Here is a 19,497-nt window from a genome sequence, read left to right as displayed (position 1 = left end):
CAGCACAAATGACATGAGAACACTTCTATTCAGCACAAATGACATGAGAACACTTCCATTCAGCATAAATGACATCAGAACATTTCCATTCAGCACAAATGACATCAGAACACTTCCATTCAGCACAAATGACATCAGAACATTTCCATTCAGCACAAATGACATCAGAACACTTCTATTCATCACAAATGACATGAGAACACTTCCGTTCAGTACAAATGACATGAGAACACTTCCATTCAGCACAAATGACATCAGAACACTTCCATTCAGCACAAATGACATCAGAACACTTCCGTTCAGTACACATGACATGAAAACACTTCCATTCAGCACAAATGACTTCAACAGACCACTTCCAATTCTGCATCAAATTTTGTTCCATGACTAGCTGACTTATGAAATCAATACCAGTATGTGAAAATATTCCCTGGACCCCAAACTTGACTTAGCTAGCAACAAGACAACATTCAAATTGTAAACACAAGTGTATTTCACATCTTGAGATATTAACAAATTGTAAACACAAGTGTATTTCACATCTTGAGATATTAACAAATTGTAAACACAAGTGTATTTCACATCTTGAGATATTAACAAATTGTAAACACAAGTGTATTTCACATCTTGAGATATTAAGCTTTCAACACAATACAAATAAATAAAATAATATCAAAACAAAATTGGATTCTCTAGCAGAGACTTAGGGAAGTCTTTAGGCTCAACACAAACTGAATTAAAAAGTCTGACATGGAATTTTGGTGGGGCATGACGTACAACACAATGCCAAATCAAATACATTAATGATGGATCAAACTAAACAAGGAAACAAACACTAGGTTGGTCTTTACATTTGTGCTACATATGACATACATTTGTGTCAGGCATATGACACATACATTTGTGTCAGTCATATGACACATACATGTGTGGTACAGCCTAGTTGATTCTATATGTGGTACAGCCTAGTTGATTCTATATGTGGTACAGCCTAGTTGATTCTATGTGTGGTACAGCCTAGTTGATTCTATGTGTGGTACAGCCTAGTTGATTCTATGTGTGGTACAGCCTAGTTGATTGTATGTGTGATGTGGTACAGCCTAATTGATTCTATGTGTGGTACAGCCTAGTTGATTCTATATGTGATGTGGTACAGCCTAGTTAATTCTATGTGTGGTACAGCCTAGTTGATTCTATATGTGATGTGGTACAGCCTAGTTGATTCTATATGTGGTACAGCCTAGTTAATTCTATGTGTGGTACAGCCTAGTTGATTCTATGTGTGATGTGGTACAGCCTAGTTGATTCTATGTGTGGTACAGCCTAGTTGATTCTATGTGTGGTACAGCCTAGTTGATTCTATGTGTGGTACAGCCTAATTGATTCTATGTGTGGTACAGCCTAGTTAATTCTATGTGTGGTACAGCCTAGTTGATTCTATGTGTGATGTGGTACAGCCTAGTTAATTCTATGTGTGATGTGGTACAGCCTAGTTAATTCTATGTGTGATTCTATATGTGATTCTATGTGTGGAAGACTTCAGCTTGGGTCGAGAAGTTGACCATGTCAAAGGTCATAATGTCTTTTTATTTTAAAGTCCCGGCCTGTTGACAAAAACACCTACACTTTTAGAATGTGTACACATGTGCGTACACTTTCAGCCTACTCATCTGAGCTTGCTTGTTTACTTCAAATAAGAATCAATCTAAAATTTCCTACAGATCAGTGACTAAATCAAACATTGAGGGACAAGCTGCCATCATCGTCGTCGTATATGTGAGGTTATCCACTCCAAGCCTTGGTACAGCCTGAAACAAAGTTTTAAAGTTCTCTACACGGCACAATTTCAGACATCTGGTGCTACAGCACAATTTTAGACAGCTCGTGCTACAGCACAATTTCAGACAGCTGGTGCTACAGCACAATTTCAGACAGCTGGTGCTACAGCACAATTTCAGACATCTGGTGCTACAGCACAATTTCAGACATCTGGTGCTACAGCACAATTTCTAGTGCTACAGCACAATTTCAGACAGCTGGTGCTACAGCACAATTTCAGACATCTGGTGCTACAGCACAATTTTAGACAGCTCGTGCTACAGCACAATTTCAGACAGCTGGTGCTACAGCACAATTTCAGACAGCTGGTGCTACAGCACAATTTCAGACATCTGGTGCTACAGCACAATTTCAGACATCTGGTGCTACAGCACAATTTCTAGTGCTACAGCACAATTTCAGACAGCTGGTGCTACAGCACAATTTCAGACATCTGGTGCTACAGCACAATTTCTAGTGCTACAGCACAATTTCAGACATCTGGTGCTACAGCACAATTTCAGACATCTGGTGCTACAGCACAATTTCAGACATCTGGTGCTACAGCACAATTTCAGACATCTGGTGCTACAGCACAATTTCAAACATCTGGAGCTACAGCACAATTTCTAGTGCTACAGCACAATTTCAGACAGCTGGTGCTACAGCACAATTTAAGACAACTGGTGCACAATTGCAAGGAAGTTTTTTGTTTGTTACTTACAGGCTATGGAAAAACAAAGTACACAACAGATTTTTTTTTTCAGTAACTCTACTTCACCTGGGCTAACAGCTGCTTTCAAACTGTCACAAAAATTAGTTTATTTAATCTTTTGTTTTAAGTTGCGCATCATTAGTGTGTCTCTTGATCCTCAATCGCAGGTACAGTAAGCTTAAGATGACCTTACCCCCCACCCCCCATGTTGCCCCACAACAAGCAAAAGATGACCTACCCCTCCCCTGTGAGTCCGCAGCAAGCCTGTATGTGCCAGACGTGGTCTTTGACTGAGGTCAGGTTCAGCTGCTGAGATATCTCAGCAGGTGACAGACAGCCCTTGATGTCCTGTTTGTTGGCATAGATGAGGACAGCAGCTTTCCTGAGATCCTTCAACACAAAACTTTATATCTCAACACAAAACTTTATATCTCAACACAAAACTTTATATCTCAACACAAAACTTTATACCTCAACACTAAACTTTATACCTCAACACAAAACTTTATACCTCAACACAAAACTTTATACCTCAACACAAAACTTTATACCTCAACACAAAACTTTATACCTCAACACAAAACTTTATACCTCAACACAAAACTTTATACCTCAACACAAAACTTTATACCTCAACACAAAACTTTATACCTCAACACAAAACTTTATACCTCAACACAAAACTTTATACCTCAACACAAAACTTTATACCTCAAAACAAATTTTTACCTCAACACAAAACTTTATACCTCAATACAAAACTTTATACCTCAACACAAATTTTTACCTCAACACTAATTTTTACCTCAACACAAAACTTTACCTCAACACTAATTTTTACCTCAACACTAATTTTTACCTCAACACTAATTTTTACCTCAACACTAATTTATACCTCAACACTAATTTTTACCTCAACACTAATTTTTACCTCAACACAAAACTTTACCTCAACACAAAACTTTATCTCAACACACATTTTTACCTCAACACTAATTTTTACCTCAACACTAATTTATACCTGAACACTAATTTTTACCTCAACACAAAACTTTATACCTCAACACTAATTTTTACCTCAACACTAATTTTTACCTCAACACTAATTTTTACCTCAACACTAATTTATACCTCAACACTAATTTTTACCTCAACACTAATTTTTATCTCAACACTAATTTTTACCTCAACACTAATTTTTACCTCAACACTAATTTTTATCTCAACACTAATTTTTACCTCAACACTAATTTTTACCTCAACACTAATTTTTACCTCAACACAAAACTTTATACCTCAACACTAATTTTTACCTCAACACTAATTTTTACCTCAACACTAATTTTTACCTCAACACTAATTTTTATCTCAACACTAATTTTTACCTCAACACAAAACTTTATACCTCAACACTAATTTTTACCTCAACACTAATTTTTACCTCAACACTAATTTATACCTCAACACTAATTTTTACCTCAACACAAAACTTTATACCTCAACACTAATTTTTACCTCAACACTAATTTTTACCTCAACACTAATTTTTACCTCAACACTAATTTTTATCTCAACACTAATTTTTACCTCAACACTAATTTTTACCTCAACACTAATTTTTACCTCAACACTAATTTTTACCTCAACACTAATTTTTATCTCAACACTAATTTTTACCTCAACACAGTTTTGTAGAATCTAAGTTTTAACTTGTACTAAGTTTTGTAGAATCTAAGTTTTAACTTGTGCTAAGTTTTGTAGAATCTAAGTTTTAACTTGTGCTAAGTTTTGTAGAATCTAAGTTTTAACTTGTGCTAAGTTTTGTAGAATCTAAGTTTTCACCTTTTTGTAAGTTTTGTAGAATCTAAGTTTTCACCTTTTTGTAAGTTTTGTAGAATCTAAGTTTTCACCTTTTTGTAAGTTTTGTAGAATCTAAGTTTTCACCTTTTTGTAAGTTTTGTAGAATCTAAGTTTTTACTTGTGCTAAGTCTGTTTTGTTTTGGGAACTTCTTGCAGTTATTCCACATTTTTGCGTTCTTTTTTTTTTAGAAACAAATTTTGTGAAAGAACTTGCACGTTTTTTAACAGTTGGAGACCTGTAGTACTGCAGCTTCTTACAGCTAGGTCAATGTGTCCAATATTTTACACAAAACAACAACATCAATTGGTTGAAATACTAATCTTATAAAGGATTTTTGTTGGGAAATGTTTCTTCCTTTTTAAAAGCAAAAGAATTTGTAAAAATAATTTTGTTTTAAATCTCACCTCATGGGCCAGCATTTTGTAAAGCTCCTCTTTAGTGATGGACAGGCGCTCTCTGTCTGTGCTGTCAATCACCATGATGATGAACTTCAAGACATTGACACACAATCAGATGGCAAGACATTGACACTCAATCAGATGGCAAGACATTGACACTCAATCAGATGGCAAGACATTGACACTCAATCAGATGGCAAGACATTGACACTCAATCAGATGGCAAGACATTGACACTCAATCAGATGGCAAGACATTGACACTCAATCAGATGGCAAGACATTGACACTCAATCAGATGGCAGGTAAAGGCAGGTTTTTATATACAGACATGTTAGGAGGCTACGCTATATGTACATGTGTTTAGTCAATACTAGTTGCTTTCTAATCATATTGATGTCAATGTGTGGGGAGAGATGATAGCTATAAAAAAACCTCACTAGAGGGGGCAGCATGGTATGGTCACAAGCTCAGACCCCAGGGCAGATGAGGCTGGGGACCCTTCTAGGAGAGACAACCCTAATGTTAACTGGGGACCCTTCTAGGAGAGACAACCCTAATGTTAACTGGGGACCCTTCTAGGAGAGACAACTCTAATGTTAACTGGGGACCCTTCTAGGAGAGACAACCCTAATGTTAACTGGGGACCCTTCTAGGAGAGACAACTCTAATGTTAACTGGGGACCCTTCTAGGAGAGACAACCCTAATGTTAACTGGGGACCCTTCTAGGAGAGACAACCCTAATGTTAACTGGGGACAATAACCCTTCTAGGAGAGACAACTCTAATGTTAACTGGGGACCCTTCTAGGAGAGACAACCCTAATGTTAACTGGGGACCCTTCTAGGAGAGACAACCCTAATGTTAACTGGGGACAATAACCCTTCTAGGAGAGACAACCCTAATGTTAATGGTAACTGGGGACAATAAGTTTTCTAGGAGAGACAACTCTAATGTTAACTAGGGACAATAACCCTTCTAGGAGAGACAACCCTAATGTTAACTAGGGACAATAACCCTTCTATGAGAGACGACCCTGATGTTAACTGCTGCAAGTAATACCTCAGAGTTTGTGTAGTAAGTATTCCATGAGGACCTTAAAGACTCCTGGCCGCCAATATCCCACATAAGGAAATGGATATTCTTCCAGACCACTTCCTCCACATTGCTGCCAATGGTGGGTGATGTGTGGACCACCTCATTCATTAAGCTGGGCAAAGTGACAGCAGCTTTAGAGTCTCACTAATCACACAACTAAATGTGATAGTTCAACTAATCACACAACTAAATGTGATAGTTCAACTAATCACACAACTAAATGTGATAGTTCAACAATTCATAGGATTAAATGGACTAGATCAACAATTCACATGAATAAATGTACTAGTTCAACAATTCACATGAATAAATGTACTAGTTCAACAATTCACATGCATAAATGTACTAGTTCAACAATTCACATGAATAAATGTACTCGTTCAACAATTCACATGATAACTGTACTAGTTCAACAATTCACATGATAACTGTACTAGTTCAACAATTCACATGATAACTGTACTAGTTCAACAATTCACATGATAACTGTACTAGTTCAACAATTCACATGATAACTGTACTAGTTCAACAATTCACATGATAACTGTACTAGTTCAACAATTCACATGAATAACTGTACTAGTTCAACAATTCACATGCATAAATGTACTAGTTCAACAATTCACATGAATAAATGTCCTCGTTCAACAATTCACATGATAACTGTACTAGTTCAACAATTCACATGAATAACTGTACTAGTTCAACAATTCACATGCATAAATGTACTAGTTCAACAATTCACATGAATAAATGTACTCGTTCAACAATTCACATGAATAAATGTACTAGTTCAACAATTCACATAAATAACTGTACTAGTTCAACAATTCACATAAATAACTGTACTAGTTTAACAATTCACATGAATAACTGTACTAGTTCAACAATTCAAATGAATAACTGTACTAGTTCAACAATTCAAATGAATAAATGTACTAGTTCAACAATTCACATGAATAAATGTACTAGTTCAACAATTCACATGAATAACTGTACTAGTTCAACAATTCACATGAATAAATGTGCATCCTTAACATAAGAGGTGATCAAGCCAATTCACAGTCATAGTATAACCTGACAGGAACCTGCCAATACTGACAGGAACCTGCTAACTTTAAAAATAGCTTAACAACTACAATTTCCAAGTGACAGATTTGAGAAACATCAATAATAAAACAGCAACTTACAACTGATATAAAATTGTTGTTTTCCCAGCATTATCAAGGCCCACAATTATGATCTTATGCTCTGTAGGAAGAAATATTGGACTCAATCAATGAAGCTAATTTTTTTAAGGGGTTAATGGTAGCTATATGGTACAGTTGTGGTGAGGTAACTATACAGGTGTGGTGAGGTAACTATACAGGTGTGGTGAGATAACTATACAGGTGTGGTGAGGTAACTATACAGGTGTGGTGAGGTATCTATACAGGTGTGGTGAGGTAACTATATGGCACAGGTGTGGTGAGATAACTATACAGGTGTGGTGAGGTAACTATATGGTACAGGTGTGGTGAGGTAACTATATGGCACAGGTGTGGTGAGGTAACTATATGGCACAGGTGTGGTGAGGTAACTATATGGTACAGGTGTGGTGAGGTAACTATATGGCACAGGTGTGGTGAGGTAACTATACAGGTGTGGTGAGATAACTATACAGGTGTGGTGAGGTAACTATATGGAACCGTTGTAGTGAGGTAACTATACAGGTGTGGTGAGATAACTATACAGGTGTGGTGAGGTAACTATATGGAACCGTTGTGGTGAGGTAACTATACAGTTGTGGTGAGGTAACTATATGGTACAGTTGTGGTGAGGTAACTATATGGTACAGTTGTGGTGAGGTAACTATATGGTACAGTTGTGGTGAGGTAACTATATGGTACAGTTGTGGTGAGGTAACTATATGGTACAGTTGTGGTGAGGTAACTATATGGTACAGTTGTGGTGAGGTAACTATATGGTATAGGTGTGGTGAGGTAACTATACAGGTGTGGTGAGGTAACTATATGGTACAGGTGTGGTGAGGTAACTATATGGTACAGGTGTGGTGAGGTAACTATATGGTACAGTTGTGGTGAGGTAACTATATGGTACAGGTGTGGTGAGGTAACTATACAGGTGTGGTGAGGTAACTATATGGTACAGTTGTGGTGAGGTAACTATATGGTACAGGTGTGGTGAGGTAACTATATGGTACAGGTGTGGTGAGGTAACTCTATGGTACAGGTGTGGTGAGGTAACTCTATGGTACAGTTGTGGTGAGGTAACTATATGGCACAGTTGTGGTGAGGTAACTATATGGTACATTTCTTACCTTCATTGGTAAATAAACTCCATATTTTTGAGAAGAGAACACCCATTTCACTATAAAAAAATAATCTAAATAAAAATGTGAATGCTCTCCTTAACCATACTAGAGGGGATGTTTCTATATTGATGAGACAGGCCTAAGATGTAGTGAGAAGCTTCATCTGTTGAAAAATATAAAAAGAGTTTGAGTAGCGGTCACTTCAGGGTTTTAGGCCAGAAGACAGACTTGTATATTGGCAGATTCATTTCTTGGTGGTGTCTTAACAATCTCAACTATTGGCAGATTCATTTCTTGGTGGTGTCTTAACAATCTCAACTATTGGCACATCCATTTCTTGGTGGTGTCTTAAACCACCTCAACTATTGGCACATCCATTTCTTGGTGGTGTCTTAAACCATCTCAACTATTGGCAGATTCATTTCTTGGTATGACAATAAATAAACGTGTATTTCAAATTCGATCAATGATTATTTGTTGTTAATCATTCTGCTTTGGCTCGTCAGTAAATATTTTGACAGACATCCACCTAAAAATGTTTATTGAAGTTATTGGTAGGATAATAAAAGTTTTCCAGCTTTTATACAGCCTGGCTATTTAAATTTGACCAACGAACAAGATGGCTCAAAGTTTCTCTTATCCTGCACTGCTATAGCCTCAAAATTCTCCACAAAACTAATTAAAATGAATATGAATATCTTTAAAGTCTAGATCTAGACCTAAAACATTTATTTATTATTATTATTTTTGGTTCATTCATTTGACCAATACTTAAAATATAAGCTTAGTTAATAGATTACATAACCAAGTTACGAGTATCCTTTTGATTATAATAATCATTTCTAATTACTACTAGTAAAATCTAAATCTAGTTATGATATTATTCTTTTTATAAAAAATCTTAAAAAACTATTTTTTAAGATTTGGATATAGAAGGACAAGGCTAATAAAATAAACGAGCCGACCCGCGGCGTATCATATGCCGCTATTTAGTTGATGTTTTTTCTACTTTTCAGTAATTCATAATTTGTGAATTCAACAGTACCAATGCTGCCACTGAAAATATTTGCTTTAAAACACTATCAGTAGGTCGTTAAGGATGATAACCCCCCCCCCACCCTCCTTTCCCCCAAACCCTACCCTACCCCTCCTGTGAAAGCAGCCTCCTCTTAGTTACCTCCCCTAAGTTTAAAATTGTTTCAAACTAAAGTATCTGCCCCTAATAGCCGTCACTAAACCCGTCTCTACGATTGTAAACATTTAGCGTGAACCACAGCTCACCAGACCATGTGGGGATGAGGATGGTAGCGATATGCCTAGAGAGGAAGAGATAGGACTGCTAGGCTTGCTTACAGCTTGGTGTTTTCTAGGGTCTCCAAGAAGAGAATTATATATATAGATATGATAATTATATTAGCTAAGGACAGTCTACATAACCACATCTAATTGGTTGGCTTACTCAGATCTAGTAAACAAAGTAGTACTGGGACACGCTCACTTGCTTGATACAAGAACACTAACGAGCTCATGACTAAATTTTTGCCCACAGGTGATCAAATTTAATGTCAAAGCCTCTTTAACTCAATCTTTAAATAGATCTAGACTCTAGATCTAGATGTTCAATATTAAACGTCAGCCTAGATATGTTTAGCTTTGGGTGAGCAATGTTTCACTAGTTGATAAGACAACGTGAGCAAGCTGTCAATATGCAAAGTCTATAACCATGTTTGGAATGCATTGCTTGCTCACATGTGATAAATTTTAGCGGAATGAGAGGTTTTTTTTTAAAGTTAAAGAAAAACAAAATAGATACACATCCTAAAATATTTAAAACAGCCAGGACCAAGCTTTGTAAATACTGCGGACGGTCCCATGCCCATTTTAAGTTTAAGGAAGGAAGGTTAGATTCATTTCACAATGACATCTCATTCTTTTATTAATTGTTCTTATTAAACATTGCTAAAAATACACTGATTAGGCCAAATCAAAACTGGGATGATTGAAGATACAAATGTCTGATCATAGACCCTTCCAAAATTTATGTTAGGTTGTTATAGGTATTGCAATATTGAATCTCAACTAGTTTTAATGTTTTAGGGTTAGGGGTATAGTAGAGTTAGCATTGACATTAAAAAGCCATGTGTGTATCTGAGTTAACTGCCAGTAACCCAACATCCACTTTACAAGAAGATTATATTCTCCTGCACTGGTATAGCAGCCTACAAAAATCTCCCTGTAACTGAATATCTTTAAAAAGTTTAGATCCAGGCCTATAGATTTCTTGTCAACTGCTACCTTTTATTCTAAAACAGATGTTAACAAAAATGTACTCAGGTAGGCTAGGGGCGCCAATAATTCATTGCTATTGTTTAGCTTGACTCCTTACATTTTTTATGAAAATATTCTGTCACTTATCATACATCATTAAAAATCATATCCCTTATTGGTTAATTTGTAACCAAATTTATTTGTCTAGCTTACTCAGAGGCAGAGAAAACAAACAAAAAATCAAAATTACCTAATTACCGCTTAAAATACAATATTCTTTTTTCGCCATAAAAAAGGAAAAGTTTTGTTCTCTCTTTTTAGCAATTATCGCCAAGCACCGAGATATTTACCATGAAAATATTTTGATTCGTCTATTTATACAATTATTGGGTTACTATTTTTGTAAATGTCCCCAATCTAAGTTGTGTGCCGCTACTAATATCTTGCTGCATCTTCCGGACAAAAGTTAAACCAATCAATCACAGTTTTCTCATTTTCAATTTGCCCCTAGTGCCTGCTTAGATTTTGCTGCATATCTTGCGCAAAGCAGTAAATCATCATTATTATCTGCTTCAACTTCAAGGTCAAGTGATGTTTTGTGAAGAATGAACCGCAGGGTTGACAAGCCCACCTTTTCCCATCTATCCCTTGGCTATATGTCATTAGTTTGCATAGCTCTTTGCAGCTATCACATATCATAGTCTTGTGAAGCAACCTGCGCTTGGCTAGCCTTATCATTTTGGCTTAGTGACTGCTAATGATGCGATGCACCAGTTTTCATGTTCAACTAATGCAGCATTTAAAATTTCAGCAGGATCTACAATTGTAGTTCATTGGACTTTCGGTCCATCTGCCATGTTGCATATTTTATATCAATGAAATAAATTATAAACAGAACAAATTTTAATATATATATTTATTTCTTTTAATACAGCACTTTTTGGATTTTTGAATAAGATTGAAACAGTAAACAAAAATTAACAGGAAGTTACTAGGCCTAGATTTAGATCTAGTTAAAAAATTTTTTTTACGCGAGCATTGTTTTTGTCTGTTAAAAGTACAATTGGTATAAGTACAGGATGGAGAGCTTTTATCGATTTTTTTGTGACAGATTGTATCAAGATAGAATAGATCGACTTCAAGTTGAAATTGAATATTTAAATTACTTTACCTTCTACATTAAAAATTGCTTTATCTTTTAAGAGTTTAAAAATAAAGTGTGCCTTTTGTGTAGACAAAAAAAAAAAAAACTGTTTTAAAATTAGTCTTAGCTTTGTATCCATTCGGCTCTACTCTTATAATTTTAAAAATGAAATAATAAGTTTAGGTGATATGTGAACTTAAAAAAAAATGACCAGGAGTAGCAAAGTAGGTCTGTTTTTCAATTTCTTGAAAAAAAGGGGGCGGAAGAAGTGAAGACACATACGATCTAGTGTACGCGTGTTCATTTATGACGTTTACTATTGGCCTGCTGAACTCACAGTGACCCCCAGTCGACCGAGCATTTTTCACCCACGGGATAGTAAAAGTAAGCAAGTAATCACGCGAGTGACGATGTTTGGAGATTTTATTTAAAAAAAAAAAAAATAACATGTCATGTTTTCAATATGAAAAAAAAATGAAATGTAAAAAAAGACTCGGAGCTCCATGTCTATGAACTTCAGCTTCCCCACTGTTGACTCAATATAATGTGAACTGAGTGTAAAATGTATTTGTATTTAGATCTTTAGACTATCATATTATTTTAAGCATATTTAAAATTAGAATTTGAAATAAAAATATTTATTATGTTCATTTGATTTATGCAAGTGTTCATTATTTCATAAAATGGTATGAATAACATGAAGAGTAGAATTTGTAATGTATATTTTCCTTTATCAATTTAATAAATAACTAGATCTAGTTTTATTATCAACCAGCTGTTTTTTTTTTTGTTATTTTCCGGTGAGTAAATAACCTATGTTGACACAATTACCATGGCGGGATTTAAAAACTCGTGTACACAAGTCCACGACATCCTGTTATGCCGGCAGGGGGGCAAGAATGTGGTTTTGTCTTTCATTTTCCATTCTAGAATAATTTTAAAATTATCTTTTTTCTCTGCCACTGAGTAAGCTAGATATTTAAATGTGGTGTCAACTGTTCCATTAAGGGATAAGAAACGTAATGGTGTATTTGAAATAACAGAATATTTAATTTTCAAAACTTGTGATTAATATGTGGACATAATAGTGGTGGTGTCAACAGGGGCCAAGCTCAGGTCTTAAAGGTGCTCCGCACTTCATAAAAAACAAAAATGATGTTCAGATATCGTCGGACTCGGGCGTTTTGTTGACGGCCGTATTCATAATGACCGTCTTAGAGGCTGACCACTGCTAACACTATATTAAACTCAAGCTTATACTGAGCTCTGACTTTACATTAGGTACTGTGGTATTAAGACGCAAGCCAATAATTGTCTTGGACGCTTGTCGAATATCGCTGCCAGGAGAAACTTGGTTTGAGCCTTATTGTCAGAAATTATTTCATTTGGAGTCAATATAGTGTGGCCTATTTTCGTCGGTAGGCATTTAGTGGCAGGCCCTTTTTGGCAGGGATGATGTGCTGAGGGTTTAACACCGCTTAAGACAACAGGCTTGCAATAGTTATGATCATTCGTTATGATCAAAGGTATGCATGTAAACGAACACTTTATGTTCCTCATTTTTATTGAGCACAGCTTTATAGAAGTCTTCCATAATTGACGTAGCTAGGCCAATGCAAAATTTTAATTTCAGTAAAACAATATAATAGTTACATATTTAGATAGGGGCTGTCAATCTGATTACAGATCAGTTTGAATTTTCAAAATCTGACCATAAACAAAAAAGTTATGAATTTTTTTATAATTAAAAAACAGCAGTTTTTTCAGACAACCAGGGTAGACCCTGAAAGAGGAAAAATATTGGGAGGGTATGGACCAAATTTTTAAGAGTTTTTCACTAAAAGTGGTATAAAAGTAAGCAGACTTCACCAATTGATGTCATTTTATGATATTTTGTAGATTTTTGTATGCCGAATCCAATGATGCTATTTTAAAAAGTGTCTTTTGATTACATAACAGACTAATTTCATGGATTGTGTAATACCCCCCTTCAATTTTTTTACAACATCTGATAATCCGTGTGATAAGAAGTCATTCTTTAAATTAAACACTGTTTTAAACCATAATATGACATTTGTATATGCTGAAGCTAATGGTGATATTTAAAATGGTCAAACATTATTACAAAACTATAAAGGTCAGGTTATGTAATTCGCACCTTTTGCTCATAATTTACCATGTATTTATTTTAAAATCTCTTTTGCTCATTGTCAGTTAACTTAAGTGAATAGCCTACTTAAAGAAAAGATAACTAATACAGTTTTAATACAAAGAGAAGGATGCTATAACAATAGTATATTTGTGATGATGTAACTTCTTAAAATATGTTATGTAATCTATGTGCAATCCTACAGGCCTACTCTATTCCAAAAATATAGGCATATCTTATTAAATTTTCTTGTTACTTTACATTGATACAACTTTCTTCTATAGAATTAGCCTAGTTACAAATATGTCTTATCAGAATCAGTGTGCTTTATGACAATTTTGTAATATTTTTAAACACAAAAAATTGCTCATTTTTACAATTTTAATAACATAAACATTGGAGGAAAATTGTTTTTTTTTTAGCTTGTACTAGGTAGTGTAAGTTATAGGTCTATAACATAGATTTATATATGCTCAATGTTTATGCTAGTTGTAAGCTTGTGTATTTTGTAGGCCTACCATAGGCCTATTACATTGGGAAAAAAGCACGTGTTTGAGTGTTTGACTGTGTGTAGTAGATGCTAGGCATTTTTTTAAGTTTCCGAGGCGTTTATCACCATCAGCATTTGCCTAGATTTAGTGAAATCAGACGTGGTTAACCAGGTTTTCTGACCAACGAATTTTATTGCCGTATTACGTAAACACGAGGCTAGACAGGCTAGTCGGCCAACCCGATGAACGTGTCAGACGAATATTATGTAATTTTAGAGACAAAAGTCTGGGAAGATTTCCTGATCTATGCCCGAGGGTTAGTAACATCAACTCCACAAAGTGAAGGGGGAGGGAGGTGGGGTATGAAACCACCGCGAGCCGCTCGGGCACCGTACGGGTGTTATACAACATCAAAGGCGCCGACCCTTGGCTTGTCGCGTCACGGAGTAGTGGGGGCGGGGTGAGGCTATGGATGTTACATACGGCGTTACAATAGTTACATACCGTGTAGGATGGTCAGTGACTCCCCATACCCACCCCATCCCATTTTGGTCGATTTGGCAAGCTAGTAACCTCCACGTTGTTAAGGGTTTTTAAAAATTTTAGTCAACCGAAAAAAAGAGCCCGGGGTAAAATTTAATTTATTTTTTAAAGCAATTTTTACGAAAAAGTAATGTACACAATAGTGACAATAATGAAACGTTACGGCACGCAAATCACGTCAGCATTGATTGTTTGGTCGGGTCGCAGCTATCCGGATTAATTTCTAAAGAAGATTAATTTTGACGATTAGTAAATACTATTACGACTTTTTTTTGCCGTTTCAATGGTTTAAAACAAAGTTATGAAACATGCCTGTCTACTTAAATATAAAATAGCAATACCCGACGAGTCAAATACGGGAACACACGTATCTATCTTTAGAAATTGTTTATAGTCTCATCCAATCGGATCAACCGCCTAGCGTCACGTGACCACACACTCGGCTGTGCTACACGATGTGTAGATCACGATTCAGTCTGACGGCGGCCGACGCGTTAATTTTTATTTTCGTTCCGTCTTAAAATGTATGGACGGCTTTATTATGAGGTGTTATAATACATGTCATACATTAAAATAATTGGCGGGATATCAGGAATACAGCTCAAGGTTCAAATGTAAAATAGGTCAAATAATAAACCGGGAAACTAAGTTCAACTTTGCGGTCCGATATCTCCCGAAGTATTTAACTTATTTTGACCACGAACCTTGAGCGTTGTACGTCTACATTTAATATGTTCGTCTGCCCAATTTGATTGTTGTAGTACGTAAACTCGATACGTCTATAAAAAAAATTTGTAGCGCGTCATATTTAAAACAGCGATTCGAAGCACAGCCGAGCGGTTCAGTCGGACAGCGGTCGGCGCGTCATGTTTTGATTTTCGGTCCACTTCAAAGTCTATAGACGTCCTTATTATAGGGCCTAATATGACATATCATACATATTAATACACGTCGAGATTTCAGGAATACAGCTCAAGGTTCAAATTAAAAATCGGTTCATTAATAGCCCAAATAACTTAGTTCAACTTTGCCGTTCGATATCTCCAAAAGTATTTAACATATTTTCCCCAAGAACCTTGAGCGTTATACGTGAACATTTAATCTATTCTTCTACCAAGTTTCACTGTTGTAGTACGAAAACTCAAAGAGTCTATAGACTCTAAGTAACACCCCTCTTTTAAAAAGGTGAAAAAGCCTCCCCCCTAATCGGCACGTCGCCGCGGGGGGTAAAAAATGCGATTAAATCGGCGATTTCTTCAACGTCTGAAATAATAAAGAAATCAAACTTATACAGTTTAAAAGGTTGTTCAATTACGAACAGAATGATGTATAACATGTTAACATAAACACAATAAAAGCATGCAAAAAACAGAGTTAAACATGCAGGGGGTAGGGAAAAGCCGATTTGTCCGATTTTCTCGGCAGCGGCATTGGCCTAGCTAATTGACGTCACGCATCCCCCCCCCGATCACCCATTCGTTATAGGTCATAAATTGCGGTCCTTCTTAACCATTAATGTCCCATTCATTCTACCAAAACTCCACCCATGACGGCCCAATGTAAGGAGCATAACTCTGTATGATCAAGTGAATAGTTTCACAAAATATTTGTTTTTGTCTAAATGAAATTGAAAATTAAGATAAAAACTACTGCTTAATGTTGGGAATAAACCTGGCTTTCCAACAGTATTAAATAGAATATATTATATTCCGTACAAGTACAGAATAAAAATAAAAAATGTCGGAGAAAATTCAAAACAGGTCATTTTCGGTAGTCAACTTTATTTATTTTTGTCTAAACAACTATGCATCGAATTTAACAGTTAAATATCAATTTGATTATCTTTAAGATATATAATTAATAAAATACATGCCTATATACGTTTAGAGGCATTATTTTATTTTATTTTTAATATTAAATCAACTAAAAATTGGGCAGATGAGTCAAAAATTTCGAGATGGAAAGAAACTATTATTTTTTATCTTTCAAAAGCGCCATTGAAAGTAGAAGACCGGAAAAGGATGCTGAAACTATCCGACTTCCTGTTTAGTTAAAAATTAGGATTTGTAGGCCAAATTTTAGTGAAACAAATTTAATTTTTCTATGCGTATTGTAAGCGGGCGGCAGCGGGCGTTACGGGACATTAACGGTGTCGGGCGGCAGCGGGCATTACGGGACATTAATGGTTAAGTCGACGTCACATTAGCGTAGCATATGTGACATCGTTTATGGACAACCCTATATAACTCATTTTGGGTATTTTGGTATCAACATTTTGACAACAAAGGTTATTCAAAATGTTTATTTGAGGTTAGGATGTTTATTGTCATTTTTTAAAAAACCCACATACTCTGTATTTAAAAACAAGACAATCGTATTTAATAGCAAATAGCAATACATTTCCATACAAATAGAAATTACTCAAAATAATACTTTCTTAAGATGGCCGCTGTTTTTGATAGCAAATTTAGTATCTGGAACATCGTTGTTAAATGCTAATTTCATGATATTTTTATTGATTTAACCTTAAATTGTGGTTTAATATTTAATTATCTTTAGTATTTTAATACAATATGCAAAAATATAGGCCTATTTATTGTTGAGCCATATTCATTAGTTACCTTATCCCTACATTACTAGCGACGTAGAAAAAATGGCTTTTTCGGCCCTTTTTAGCTCCAAAACCGCCGTGTTTACGGGTCGCGTGACGTCAGCCGCCAACCAAAACGCGTTGAAAGCGCGCGTTTGATTGGTTGGCGGCGGATACTATGAAATATCAAGGGTTTTCTCTAAATTTTTACCGATAGATTACCTTAAATATGGATGTCTATTATTCAGTGGTTTTGTTTAGGGGCCTATATTGAAAATTGCGTAAATTTTAGATTTAGTAAGAAAATCTACAGCATCATCCTGTGGTCATGTTTAAATTGAAAATTGCATAAATTTTAAATCTAGATCTACTACTACAATTTAATGAGGCACCTCTTTTTCACATTACTTGCCTCAGCCGATTTTACGTACCTAAAGAGATAGATTACCCCAGTTCATAACAGAAAGTAAATCTACACAATTTAGTAGGCAGGCCTAGGCCGCCCTAGTTTTTGCCCTAGGCTAAGAAATACTAAGAATCGCTATTAAATTGCCTACATCTAACAAAAAGAACGTTTTTACTTGTAATTACCGTAGTCTGCTGAATATTTTAACCGACTATAATTTTCTTAATTTCTGTTAAGAAAAACGAGATTTCGCCTTTTTACTTTTATTTTTTTCGCCAATTTCGACAGCTGTTGTCTATACCCTAAACATATTTGCGGAAGCAATACACAATCTATATCCACAATTTTTGTTTTTTAACACGTCCAAAAACGATCAGTCTGAGCACAATATCATATAGATCTACTCCAATAAATTAAGGTACATTTTCTTTTACGACCACAATGTTTCAAGATTTATATTTTATTAACAAGTGCACCCAATGTGGAAATTGATAACTGACAACCGAATTCAGATTGTGATAACTGTGAGAAAGAAATAAAAATAAATAATTTTTTATACAACTTTCATATATGGTCAGATTAGTAACGACACAAGGAACGGGATTGAGGGGTGGGGCGCCGAGTTACTGAGAAAATACGCTGCAACCCCAAGACGACGTTAAACCGTACAAACCTCTGTCAGGGGTCTCCAAACTTTTCAGTCCGAGGGCCGCATTAACTATCAAATTTCAGTTCAGGGGCCAGTTTCTTCCAGGCATGTCTTTGATTTTTCTGGGCAAAGTTTCTCCGCCATCACCAGCAAACGGTTTTTCCGTGGACAAAAAGATCTCCGCAGGCCGGATGAGAGGACACCGAGGGCCGCATTTGGAGACCCCTGCTCTATGTCAAGAAATTCACAGTTTTCATCCGCTTTAATTTTAATAAAGTACTATATATTATAATTAATGCAACTTTGCTATCACCCCCTCCCGCAGGTTCGTCTAAAAAAAACAACATGGACAACGATATACATCGATCTAGAAATCTACATGTTTGGGGTCATCCATAAATGACGTCACGCTTTTTTTGGACGATTTTTACCTCCCCGGGCCCCTCCCCTACACGTCGTCATTAAAAGTCAGATCCCCCCCCCCTAAAATGACGTCACACCTCAACCTACAACCCCCCTCAAAATTGCAGTTGAATTTTTTTTTAAACATTGATATTTTTCTAAAATCTTGTCTAAACTATCACAATTTATTAAAACAGTTATCTAAAACGCGAAATAACGTCTAAAATTCGTTTTCTAACATTGCTTTTTTATAATGCAAAAGTGTGACGTCGCATGGACATCTGACCCCCCCCCCCCCTCCCCCTCATCACACATCGTCACAAAATTACGGACCTCCCCTCCCCCCTACGAGTGTGACGTCATTTAAGGATGACCCCTTTCTAGATCTATATGATGTCATTATGTTCAACCACCAACGACCCATTACGGGCTATATGTACAACATATAGCCCCGATCTATGAGAAGCAACCTATTTTTCATTAACTCAGTTGGCTACTTTTATTTGAAGTCATATTTCTTATATGTAATGCAAAAGAAAAAAAAATCTAGAATCTAAGATCTAGATCTAATTCTAATATTAACCCCCCCCCCCCTCTACCCCACCCATTGCTTCAAAAATCTAACGACACAACAAATGTGTGGTCAACAAGA

The 19,497-nt window shown here is 35.9% G+C and overlaps 1 protein-coding gene across 2 annotated transcripts; it reads right to left on the bottom strand.

Annotated features, from left to right (window-relative positions):
- Nucleotides 1-515: 515 nt before the first annotated feature.
- On the bottom strand, nucleotides 516-18,117 carry LOC131932512 (ADP-ribosylation factor-like protein 5B). 2 transcript variants are annotated; one of them, XM_059289435.1, is made up of 7 exons: nucleotides 17,980-18,117; nucleotides 8,210-8,366; nucleotides 7,080-7,140; nucleotides 5,854-6,001; nucleotides 4,799-4,882; nucleotides 2,772-2,923; nucleotides 516-1,808 (listed from the first exon to the last, which is right to left on the bottom strand). In XM_059289435.1, the coding sequence occupies exons 2-7, from the start codon at nucleotides 8,253-8,255 to the stop codon at nucleotides 1,760-1,762; spliced, it is 540 nt and encodes a 179-aa protein (XP_059145418.1). In that variant the 5' UTR covers nucleotides 8,256-8,366; nucleotides 17,980-18,117; the 3' UTR covers nucleotides 516-1,759. The 2 variants fall into 2 exon arrangements, with proteins under 2 accessions (XP_059145418.1, XP_059145426.1); XM_059289443.1 differs by having other exon boundaries at nucleotides 18,056-18,117.
- Between the last annotated feature and the right edge of the window lie 1,380 nt (nucleotides 18,118-19,497).

The sequence above is a fragment of the Physella acuta genome, unplaced genomic scaffold (assembly GCF_028476545.2).
Source record: "Physella acuta isolate Inbredline_101_S28 unplaced genomic scaffold, ASM2847654v3 ptg000105l, whole genome shotgun sequence".
Classification (NCBI taxonomy): domain Eukaryota; kingdom Metazoa; phylum Mollusca; class Gastropoda; family Physidae; genus Physella; species Physella acuta.
This window is presented reverse-complemented; position numbering and strand designations above follow the sequence as displayed.